Source organism: Cucumis sativus, chromosome 5 (genome assembly GCF_000004075.3).
Source record: "Cucumis sativus cultivar 9930 chromosome 5, Cucumber_9930_V3, whole genome shotgun sequence".
Classification (NCBI taxonomy): domain Eukaryota; kingdom Viridiplantae; phylum Streptophyta; class Magnoliopsida; order Cucurbitales; family Cucurbitaceae; genus Cucumis; species Cucumis sativus.
The window spans coordinates 25,720,416-25,732,577 of NC_026659.2; the positions used below are offsets into that span (position 1 = coordinate 25,720,416).

The window sequence follows — 12,162 nt, forward strand, 5'->3', positions numbered from 1 at the left end:
TTCTTACCAAACAAATCTTAATTGGATATGAAAGTTTAGGAGAAAAAAATGAAAAACTCACGTGTAATTAATTTTTTGTTAATGTAGAAAAAGGATCATTTGAGACTCTCAGTGCCCAATTTCTGACGTATCTAACCACCGGACAACGGTGGGACTCATCTTGTTCGTTATCTCCGGAAAGTCAACCGTTGATATTGATTGAAATGCCTTTCCGATCAAACTCCGATGCTATCTCGATCGGCTCTTCTTAAATTTTCTAAGAGTTGTTCCTTAGGGTTTTAGCTTTGAATGTTTCACCACGCTTCAATTTTAGATCTCTCGACTTCTTCGCCAACAAAGACCTAGCCAGCTAACTGCCGTACGATTTTCGGTAGGATGGATCTTGGAATAAACGGAAACGGAGTTAATTCGGACGTACAATCTGACAGCCAAATATCTCATTTGGCATTGGATATTGGGGGTAATTCTTTTTCAGTTCATCCTGTTTTCTGATTCTACCACATTGGATCATCTTATTGTACTCTCCCTTTCTTTCCTTTTTTTGGGTTTTCTTTGATCTTAATATTTTGGCATTTCTTGTAGGCACTCTTGCTAAGTTGGTGTATTTTTGTGGGAACAAGAAATTGTTGAAAAATGATGAAGTTCAGAGTTCTGTTAAAGCTGGTGGAAGAAGCCGTACTATTATCCAAGGGAAGCTTCATTTTACCAAGTTTGAAACAAGCAAAATTGATGAATGTGTAGCGTTTATTAATCGCAAGCAACTTGGTATGAGTGATTTCCTTTGTGCCATTTACACTTGCGTCTGATTTTTTTTTCTTTCATTTGAACTTGTTTAATTAGTATGACTGATCTGGTCGTATAAGAAATATGAAATGGAAAAAGAATTCCTCTGCTTAGTTTTCTGTATGTAGATGCCAATCTATTCGGGCTTAGGAAGGGAAGATGTCCTTGACATATTAAAGGGTTACCTTTCGCCTAAGATTAATCAGTGTTTTGTATAAGAACATCATGGCTAAATAGAGTTGTTCGTAGAATTGCTTAGGTCCTGTTTGGCAATCATTTTATTTTTTGTTTTTAGTTCTTAGAAATTTAATCTATAAACACTTATTCCACTTCTAAATTTCTTGTTTTGTTATTTACCTTTTACCAATATTTTCAAAACAAAACCAAGTATTGAAAACTGAAAATTTTAGTTTTTAAAAACTTGTAAGAAATTGAGTGGTAACTTTTGGTGGTGGGGAGGAAACACTTCATTTTCAAAAATCAAATAGTTAACAAATGGGGCCTTAACCTTTCCTTCATTTAGTAGCCTAAAATTATAAAATGGGGTAACATGCAAAGTGAGAAATGAACTAAATATGCCCCAAAATAATCATTACCTTTTTTCTTTCGGCCATCATGTTAATGTCTTTGTGTCCCTTTTTGCTATATCTTCCCCTGCTGCTCTGCTGAAAACTGAAAACTAATCCAGGTTCCCACCACCCCAAGGATCTTGACAATGACAGAATTGTTGTAAAGGTACATACTTTACCTTGTTGTTTTGTTCTTCTGAAGCGTGCAAATTTATTGAGTGGTAACTTTTGGTGAGAAGGCCACTGGTGGTGGAGCATTTAAATTTGCTGATCTCTTCAAAGAAAAGCTCGATTTTTGTTTAGACAAGGAAGATGAGATGGATTGCCTCGTTGCTGGAGCAAATTTTCTCCTAAAGGTTGGCTAGACTATGTATCTATTTTGGTTTATATACTTGAAATGTTGTATAATGTGACATCATTCATAAATCTCATGAAGTCGGATAATTGAAGCTAGAACTGTACTTCAATTCTATTACACTTCATGTTCCTATTTATGTTATGTTTTAGGCAGTCAACCAAGAAGCATTTACCTACATAGGTGGTCAAAAGGAGTTCGTGCAGATTAACCAAGATGATTTGTATCCTTACCTCCTTGTCAACATTGGCTCTGGAGTCAGCATGATTAAGGTATGGTCAAAATGGTGTTTACTTATTCAATTTCCTGACCATAGCATTTTCATGAGTTCGCCATTTCTTAAACCTGAAATTATTTGTATTGCAATTAGTAGGTGGATGGAAATGGAAAGTTTGAGCGGGTAAGTGGAACAAGCCTTGGTGGCGGGACATTCTGGGGTTTGGGTAAGCTTTTGACAAAGTGCAACAGGTAGTACTTTCATTCACTTGATCATTAGAATTAATTGTTTATTTTGGGATATGGTTTAAAGCTTTTTTTAGAAAGTTCATCTCTTTACTGTTTATGCTTTTTGGTTCTTTATATAAATTTATATCCCTCGTTTATAGAATTTAAGCACTAAGCAAGACTTTTATGAATGATTTACTTTCTTGCTTTAAACGCAAATCTAAAATCTCAGTTTTGACGAATTGTTGGAATTGAGTCACCAAGGGAATAATAGAGTGGTAGACATGCTTGTTGGAGATATATATGGTGGAACAGATTATTCTAAGGTACTCATTTCTACTGATAACACATGCTTATTCCTCTTCCATGACCAATGTTAGTGCATCTATTTAGGGAATAGTCTTTAATTTATCGAGGCGACGTGTCCTTTTTAGCTACAACTTACAAGCCCTTCACTCTTTTCTGCCCTCTAATGATTCAGATGGGTCTTTCATCCACAGCCATTGCTTCTAGCTTTGGCAAGACAATATCAACAAACAAGGTGCTTGAGAACTACAGGACTGAGGATCTTGCTCGGTCCCTTCTTAGAATGATTTCAAACAACATTGGACAGGTAAGTCACTGTGATAAGACTTCATTTACTTGCAAAATGAAGTAGAAACTTTGGAAATATAAGATGTTGTGAATTTAATTCTCCCCAGCTTGCCTATCTTACTGCACTTCGATTTGGACTCAAGAGAATATTTTTTGGAGGATTTTTCATACGTGGTCAATCTTATACTATGGACACCATATCTGTTGCCGTTCATTACTGGTAAAAATATATCACCACTTTTTCTTTTTTGGATTCTCATGGAAATAACTGAGACTGACTGATGTTATTTTAATCAAACCCAATCATTCAAAATAATTTACAAACATGAAAAAATTTAAATTTAGTTTTCAACCAATGATAGACTACATCTCTAGTAGAAGTCTATTAGAGATAGATTCTATCGCAGATAAATTTTGCTATATTTACAATTCTTTATAAATGCTACTATTCACATAGTTATTATCTCTAAAAATGCCACCTAATGCAATTACTCTTAAATATTACTTCATTTTTCCTTTTAGGTCGAAGGGCGATGCGCAAGCAATGTTCTTGCGACACGAAGGATTTCTTGGGGCCTTAGGTGCTTTTGTGAACTATAACAAACAGGGCCACGATAACTTGATATTAATGCAACAAGTCCAAAAACACAAGCCGGAGCCTGATGGTACAACAACAGAAGAGGAAGACAGTGAGTATGCAAGCATAGATTGTAGTGTCTATATAGATTAAGATTAGAGTCCATTTCGTTTCTTGAATTTTATCATTGTTGGTGCCAAGTATGGCGCCCTCCACGTTGTAGTCTTGCTCTCATTGCCCATCTTATGGGTTGTAACTTTAATCTCTTTTACAACACGTCACATTGAGATATAGAATGAAATAAAACAAACTTTCTATAGCTGCTTAGCCATACGTAAAAACTAATGCTACAAGCTTTCATTCCATCAATCCACAAATTCGAGAGTATTTATTCTTGCTTCTCTTCCTTAAAAATATGTTAGAATATGTCACTGATGGGATGTCTCAAATATGTTAACTAGCACTCTGAATGATCGGTGGCCTTGAAACCTAATGGTATTATTCACGAGTTTGGCCTTAGGATTTGAAAGCATTAACTATATTTCTTTTAAACCCTTTGATCCTAGAGGCAGCTTTGCAATATGTACTTTTGATATTTCTCTCAAATGAAAAAAACAACTCTCTTCCTTTTCGTGGACGTAGCTAACATATTGTTAGTTAACCACAATCTTATTTCGATTTTCTTCCTGCTTACATTTTGATTGTCAGTTTCATAACCGTTACCTTGTAGACATATTTTGTTAGATGCTCCACATTAAGCCTGCTGCGTTTAGGACTCAACAGAACTGGCAACATCTTGTGTTCCCATCAGAAAGTTGGTCTTCTACATTCTACAATTTGGGAACTTTTGGAAGGAAAATAACATATCATTGTCGTAATGATCCGAAGACATAAAAGGAAAAGCAAGAAGCAGAGCAGCTTTTATAAACATACTCTTCTTGGATGAAGAGAAAGCAGCAAAGATTTGAAAAAGAAGAAAGAAAAAAATTGAGGAGCGCCCCTAAGCCGCTTGGATTATGATGCTTTATGGTAGCAAATTAGAATTGTTACTCGAATCCCTATGTTGAACCCCACAATCCCATCCCTTTCTTTTGCACTACACAACAAATCACATTTCAAAACCACTTCCATTTCATTTGTCTCTTTTGCTCTTCTCCCCCCTTCAATCATTGGTCTGTTTGGAGGGAAACTTTAAAATATTCCTAATAGTTCCTTCTCATTTTTAGGCAACTTGAGAACAGAGATCGCCAAAGCTGCAAACACAAGAGTGGCTTTGTTCACTTGATAAACAAGACAAAAGCAAAGGAAAGGAAATCAAGTTTTCTCCATTCTCATTTGTTCTATTAATTAATGTTTTAATACGTATTGAATCTCACGTCATTTTTAAATAATGCTAACATAGGTTAGTATAAACAAAAGTACTATTCATATACATATACATGACTATAGTACTAAACATTTTCAAATAACATTCAAATTCAAATTCCATTAGATAACATAGTTTGGTTCTTTGATTTCAAGAAATTTTTTGTTAATTAAAAAATATATATATGTCCATAATGTTGGACAAAGAATAATGATTCAAAGTGATTGTTGTCTAAAAAGTACTTTAAATAGTTAATTTTCTCACAATGCTCTAAACTATATCCTAATTTTTTTTAATCTCCAACAATAATAAAAATACCAATTCCTTATCTTTCATTAAAACTCAAAATTTAAAGAATTTCCCCCAAAGAATATCTCTTTAGCTGTCTACCTCTTTACCAAAAGAAAGTTCCTCCCTTTTTGACCTCTTTCTCACTCTCTCTTAAACCCCATTTCTTTTCTTATTACAAAATTTCTTTTTTTTAAAAGAAAAAAAAAAAAAAAACCCTCTTAGAATCTCATCTCATCTCATTCATTATACATAACCCTCTTCCCAATGCAACCTTGTTGCTTCTTTGTTGAGTAAATTCCTTATCTCTCCCTTCTCTTCCACTCAAAGCACCACCACTTCCACTTCCATTTCAAATTACTAAATACCATTACCCAATCCAATTCAATCCAATCCCTCCACTTCCTTCATTTCTTCTAAACCTTAAGCCCACATGTCGGAACTTCAACAACAACAACCTCAGCAGCAGCAGCAGCAGCAGCAGCAGCAGCAACAGCCGGCTTATGTTTATCCCGACACTGCCGCCACGTCCGCCGGCAGCCAAGTTCCTCCGCCTCACCATTCCAACGGCTCATTTGGGGCAGTTTTTATAGTTCTTGCCGTTATTGTTGTCATTTCAGCTCTTGCTTGTTTCCTTGGCCGTCTCTGTAACCGTCGAGTTGAAAACCATCAGAGGCCGAAGCCGGAGAAAAGCCACAGCGGCGCTCGACCCACTAGAGGAAAAGAACCTAAATTGCATCCTGATAAAGAAGGAGACATTGAATTTGGATTTGATTTGAGAAACCCAAGTGGGAAAGGCAAATTCCCATCTGGTGGCAATGGAAGTACTGGCAATGGAAATGGAGGAAGCAAAGGGAAAGGCAATGGTAATGGACCTATTGGGCTTAATGGGCCTAATGGCCATGGAAATAGCTTCAAACCCTTTGAAAATGGAGGGGAAACAAGAAGTGAAATCAAACATACAGACCATCATGAAGGAGATTTCAATTTCAAAGCTGCAGGGCATCATCATGTTTGATGGTATTTGTAAAACAACATAGCAAAAACATGCAAAATGCTCAAATTTCATCGTATCGAGTTATAGCAGTGTGTTCTTTTTTCTTTTCTTAAATTTTAATTTGATGTTTGTTCTGATCTAATGAGTAATGATGACAAGGTTCAATATTCAATCATCAATCATCAATCTTTGATGTTATTCAATGAATGGTGTTGAATTTCCGAGTTAGGAATCAAAACTTGTTGAAATCTTTTATCTTGAAGGTTACGGCAACGAAATTAACAGATGGTTTTTTGTGTACTTTTGTGTTTTAAAGTAACCAAAGAATGAGGGTTGGAATAAAGACAGAGAATATGATTCTTACGAATAATGAAGGTGGGAGAACTCAATTTAAAGTGGATTCATTAGCATTTTTTATTCTTCATAAACATACATTATGATTTCGTTTGGCAGATGAAGGAGATCAATATCTCTCCGTATCTCTACCAAATAATGCTATCGTTTACTCTAAACATTGTTTAAACCGTTGTAATTTAATTTTTTATTTCATATTAAAAGATCTTACGTATAATTTATCTTCACTTATATACTCATCATCATTCTCTTATATATTATATACTCATGATCATTCTCTTATATATATAACTAACGTGAGATTTTGGTTGTCTTTCCAGTCTAATGATATGAAATTTTGAGTGATTTCAAAAACAAATGTTATATTATTCGAGAGATAGGTAGAGGTTTTATTATCCATGTCCTATGTTTGGATAAATAATTATAACTTTTTTATGAGAGAACACTATTTGATCTTGTAATTGTATTTGCTTTAGAAAGAAGAGAAAACAACAAATTTGGAAAGGAAAAAAAACCTTTTCGGTACTTAGATTTTCCCCAAATATTAGAGTGTTACAATTTCACTCTTAAAATTTGAATTTTTATATCAATTTGGTTCTTAGATCTCAACATTTACACTTTTAATCTTTATTTTATACTTATAACATTCAATTTTATTTTTTAGTACAATTTAGAAAATAAACTAAAAATATGGTATAAGGATAAAGTATTTGCAAAAATACAAAAACGTTGACTAGTCAATTGGAATATATATGTATATATTTAAAAAAAAACAGAATGTAAGTATGTCATTTATTGACTATTAACATCTATTAACAATTGTGACTTATAGCAACTATCAATTGCTATCATTGATAGTTGTTATTGATGATAGTTTTCAATTCAAGTGAAGTAAGAAAAAGCACTCGTAATAGTATCAAATAAAACGTTAGCAGTGATGTCAAAAAGAATATACATGTAGAAAACAATCACTTCTCATAATGAAAGTCTTTGATCACTGATATTGATAACAATCTACCGTTAGTGAATTTGGGTAATGCAACTAATCATTTTTTTCAAAGGGTAATTGTAATGAGTGAACATTTGAGGAATAATAAATTAAGAATATAGCAACATTTAAAATAAATTGTAAATATAGCAAAATTATCGCTGATAGACTTGTATCACTGATAGACTCGTATGATCTATCGGTAATAGATCATTTTTTACAACATGGTCTATCAGTGATAGACTCTATCATTGATAGAATTTTAAAATTTTTGCGCAATTTTTAAAAAATGTTTTATATACTTAATTATTTTAATTGAATGGTGAAACGTGCAACTATTCCTTTTCCAAACCTTCAAACATTTCTTATAAATTTGGGTTATGGACAGACCGATGAAAGGCCCAAATTCCAATCTGAAAGCCCACTAAATTCCTCACTTCGTCTGGCCCACGTTTCATAACGATAAAACACATTAAAAATTCTCCACGTATTTCTTCCTTTATTTATTTAATTTCCATATTCTTTTCCTATTTTCTTGTTTATTTATTTATTATATATATGATTTTCTTAATATTATATTTTTCAATATCTGTGTTTCCCTTGCACCTCGTTTTTATAATATATACTATATAGATTCAAAATTTTACTACATTCTCATTTCTCATATACTTAGGGTAAGTTTCAAATGTATATTTTTAAAAAAATTACCATTTTTACTCCTACATTTTAAATTATTTCAAAACAACCATTTGTTGTTATTATTATTATTGGTTAAAATGAAAGTAGAAATGTGATATAGTGACATGGTCAGAGGTACAAATAAATATGAGTTACAAGTTCTATTTACACTCACCAAATCATTTGGTAGATTTTAATTATACTTCAATAATTTCAAAGGGTTTTATTTTGATCACTAATCCTTAAAGTCTTTTTAAAGTAACCATTCCCTATAACTTTTTTTATTTTTTTTATGAAAACAAAGGTGGAAATGTGCACTCCTACTGTATGTCAGCTGGAAAAGAAAAAAACTACTTTTGAAATTTATTGACATAATTAAAACTTTGCTCCAAATTAAACTAAAGAAGATTTGGTAGAATTTAGTTGGACAAAAATATTTCCATAAATATCACAGACATTCTAATTGTGTTCTACACCATTTTGTTATTCAATTTGGATGCTATTTGAAACAAAAGTTATAAATCTCTTACCACGAAACTTATTTGAAAGTTATATGGAGGATTTTTAGTCTTGATATATTAGTTGAGTTGAATGTGAATAACTGATTAACGAATGGATGGGTCTGGGTTGTATCTTTCATTTGGTGTTTGAGAGAGGCGAATGGGGCAAAGGCAACACATCGTCTCACTAGTGCTGTGATGTATTATTTATCTTCTTCCCTATTTGTGTGAAGATTCTTTTGATTGGTCTAATTGGTTCTCCTTTGCTATCTTGTTGAGGCTCGTGTATTGCATTTCCTTTTTTAAAAAAACGAACGAACAAGCAAAAATGAGCTAAGCTTATTAGTGATGGATCCAACCTTTTTAGAGGTTAAAGATTTGATCTTCATGCTCATAGTTCAAAGGGGGGAAAGTGAAAAAAGAAGAGAGTGGTGGTTAAGAATTGTCCTTTTCTTTACACAAACAAATCATTGAACTTCTCAGTAACTGTAAGAGCAAAAGACAGAGCCGTACTCTTTCAAAATCAAAACTACCAATAAGAAGAAGGAAATTGCCAGAATTTTCTTCATCTCTCATTTTCCAGTTTTCGAATATTATTCTCTTTCACACCATTTACGGTTATGGGTAGCTTTCATTTGAACGATTTGATTCCATGGTTTTCTGTTTCTCTTCTGATTGGTCAGTCAAACCTCTCTCTCTCTCTCTCTCTCTCTCTCTCTCTTTCTTTCTTCTTAAAGCAACATCACATTTCTGTTTTCAAAAACCAATTCTGATTTTCCCCTTTCTGAACCAAATGTTAGTTACCCTTTTCTTCTTGTACTTCATCTTGTAGAGTCAGTTGAGAAGAAGGAATCGAAAGCCAGAGACAATGAGAAGCTTTGAAGAAGCTCTGGAATTTCTCAGGCCTTTAGTAGAGATCAAACTTTGGGATTACTGCATTGTTTGGAAATCAAGAGATGATGATTCTTTAAGGTTTGTATATTTGATTTCATGGGAAAATGGTGTGTTTTAACATCTTAATGGAAGTGGCTGCTGTTTGTATTGTAGGTTTATCGATTGGGTTGGTTGCTGCTGTAGCGGTGGAGTTTCTGGTGCCGGTGGGAAGGAGGAAGCTGGAGAGACGATACCGGCTGCGCTTTGTAAAGATACTCGATTTCGACATTTTAGAAGGACAAACGCTTGCCAAGCACTTGCTCAGTTTCCTTCTTCAATATCATTAAACACTGGGTAGCTATACTTCGAACTTAGAACTTAGAACTGTTCATTAATAATGGTGAAACTGCTGAAACTTTTTATGTTTGTATTGGGATTTTGTTGCAGGGTTCATGGTGATGTTTCGATTTCGAATCAACCCATGTGGCTAACAAGTGGTGAAGTTTCTTATTTTTCAAGTTTTTCACATGTGGGTTCGCTTTTCTTTTTCATTTTTCTCTCAATTTGGTAGCAGCATTTGGTTGGTTGATCTTCATTAAGTTCTGTGTCGAATGTCGTTTTTATTTGGCAGGAGTTGACTGGAACTCGAGTTCTGATTCCAGTTTCTGGTGGCATTGTGGAGCTTTTTGCTACAAAACGTGTAAGTAGCCTTCAAAAGTTTTCATCTTTCACCCCTAACCTCTTTTTGCAAAGTGTTATAATAATTCTTTTCAACCCTTTTTGGCTGAAATCGACCATTTAAACAATGATTTAGCTTTTTTTTTCCCTCGCACATCCAAACTATCGATTTTACTTGCCGTGGAATCTCTGCCAAGATAAAAGTGTATATAAACTTTCCGAAATCTTACCTATAATCTTTTTCCAAATGAAAGATTTTCAAAAGTACAATACTTTTCATATTTATGATGTCAAGAGTGAAAAGTCGATAGTTTGGATGTGTTTTTATTTGAACTCGGAGTCGGTCCCAACTAGGAAGGATCGAGAAAAACAATAATAACAAATTGTGAGAGAAAGAGTGCTAGCTGTGAAAGGTAAAAACTTCCGAAGGCTATTTCTTTGACAATTTTCATTAGAACGTGGATAAATTAAAATATTCTCTTTATACTTTTGGGTGCAATGTCTATCAGATGCCAAGAGAGGGTGAGGTTATAGACTTTGTAATGGCTCACTGTAACTTCTCTCTGGGGCAAGAATTTGAAACAGAGAGTGCATTGAATGCTGGACTCAATGAGAAGATACTTAATTCATCTACCAAATACTATTCACTAAACTGGCCTGATCCTCAGGCCATCCTTGGTTTCAAATCCAAATTAGAAACTCTTCCTTCAGTATCTCAGTCCAGCTCCTTTCCTGGCTGTGGTGAAGGATCATCCAGTGGCTCAAAGCCTTCACCTGGACTCTTCAACCAACCAATCCGCACGTCTTTTGAATCGAAAGCGGGGATGCGCCAAGAAGATTTGCTAGAACAACAGAGGAATGTGGTTTTGGATCATTCGAAGATCTTGCAGAAAGATGAAGCCAAAACTGGAGAGAAACAAGAAAAGGAAGTTTACAAATCCAAGAATCTCATGACAGAGAGGAGGAGAAGAAACAAGATTCGTGATCGTCTTTACACTCTACGTGCTTTAGTTCCTAATATATCCAAGGTTCAAACTAATTATCTAATACCCATATGCTGAATTTGTTTACATATGTTTATTAATCTTCTGTTTTTATTTTGATGGAACAACTCACTCTTAGATGGATAGAGCATCAATCATTGTGGATGCTATCGGCTATATAAGAGAGCTGGAAGAGAATGTGAAAAGCCTACAAAATGAGCTCATTCAGTTGGAGCACAAGGATTGTCAAAAGAACAAACACTTGAAGGTTTCTCCATTAGAGAAGACAAATGATGACATTAATAGTTGGCCTTTCGTTCAGGATGATCAACCTATGTTTATCCTTGATGAGGAGAAGCCTATGGAGGTAGAATTTTTAACACCTTTTTCTCAAATAAACATTCCCAATGAAAAGAAAGAGTGTTCATTTTTGTTAAAATGTTGTTAGGTGGAAGTCGAAGTGATGCAAATTAATGAAAGAGATTTCTTAATCAAGCTATTCTGCAAGCGGAAACAAGGCGGTGTAGTGAGCTCGATTGAGGCGATGGATTCGTTAGGCTTGCAGGTTATTGATGTCAATATTACAACCTTTGGGGGTATGGTCCTCAACATTTTCCATGTTGAGGTAACATTCATTTGTGTTTAGATACCCAAGTATGGAATATTCTAAGTTTTCAAAAACACCATTATTACCTTAAACTTCAGATTTTACAATTCTAAAGGAATTTCTTTTCTTTTAAACTGATTGGTTTTCTGTTGCATGTATAGGCTAATGAAAATGACATTCAACCAAAGAGATTGAGAGACTCACTGATCAAGCTAACAAGCTGAGAAATCAGGCAATTAGAAATAGGCTGTAGAAAGGGAGAGTGTTTATAACCGTAACTCGACGATATCATGGTGGAAAGGGCAATGGATTGTCCAAAAGTTGCGCTGTATAATCACCTGCATCAGTGACATTAATCTACTTGAGCTAGGAAACTTGTTATTTCATCAAATGAGCCAAGGAAATATCATTTTCTTTTTTTTGAATATTTATGAACTGAAAAGGCTAAAAGAACATTTTGTTTTCTATGGGGGGGAAGTGAAGTATACTAAGGAAATCTGTGAATGCATAACATAATTGGTAGACACA

The 12,162-nt window shown here is 34.2% G+C and overlaps 3 protein-coding genes across 7 annotated transcripts; all 3 read left to right on the top strand.

Annotated features, from left to right (window-relative positions):
• Positions 1 to 74: 74 nt before the first annotated feature.
• LOC101216215 (pantothenate kinase 1) lies at positions 75 to 3,691 on the top strand. The gene is made up of 10 exons (XM_004135201.3): positions 75 to 460; positions 583 to 765; positions 1,472 to 1,518; positions 1,592 to 1,708; positions 1,860 to 1,979; positions 2,081 to 2,175; positions 2,384 to 2,477; positions 2,633 to 2,764; positions 2,853 to 2,965; positions 3,268 to 3,691. The coding sequence occupies exons 1-10, from the start codon at positions 376 to 378 to the stop codon at positions 3,473 to 3,475; spliced, it is 1,194 nt and encodes a 397-aa protein (XP_004135249.1). The 5' UTR covers positions 75 to 375; the 3' UTR covers positions 3,476 to 3,691.
• Positions 3,692 to 5,195: 1,504 nt separating this feature from the next.
• Positions 5,196 to 6,273, top strand: LOC105435563 (la-related protein Larp4B). Its single transcript, XM_011657319.2, has one exon. It carries the CDS (start codon positions 5,410 to 5,412, stop codon positions 5,992 to 5,994), a length of 585 nt encoding a protein of 194 aa, XP_011655621.2. The 5' UTR covers positions 5,196 to 5,409; the 3' UTR covers positions 5,995 to 6,273.
• A 2,373-nt stretch (positions 6,274 to 8,646) lies between these two features.
• LOC101215974 (transcription factor ABORTED MICROSPORES) lies at positions 8,647 to 12,101 on the top strand. Of its 5 annotated transcripts, none has more exons than XM_011657322.2 (9): positions 8,647 to 9,171; positions 9,326 to 9,465; positions 9,541 to 9,720; positions 9,814 to 9,895; positions 9,998 to 10,066; positions 10,554 to 11,072; positions 11,167 to 11,394; positions 11,476 to 11,623; positions 11,796 to 12,101. In XM_011657322.2, exons 2-9 carry the CDS (start codon positions 9,362 to 9,364, stop codon positions 11,798 to 11,800), a joined length of 1,335 nt encoding a protein of 444 aa, XP_011655624.1. In that variant the 5' UTR covers positions 8,647 to 9,171; positions 9,326 to 9,361; the 3' UTR covers positions 11,801 to 12,101. The 5 variants fall into 5 exon arrangements, with proteins under 5 accessions (XP_011655624.1, XP_031740985.1, XP_031740984.1 ...); XM_031885125.1 differs by having other exon boundaries at positions 8,924 to 9,171; positions 10,001 to 10,066; positions 11,476 to 11,652; XM_031885124.1 differs by having other exon boundaries at positions 8,926 to 9,171; positions 11,476 to 11,652.
• The last annotated feature ends 61 nt before the right edge of the window (positions 12,102 to 12,162 follow it).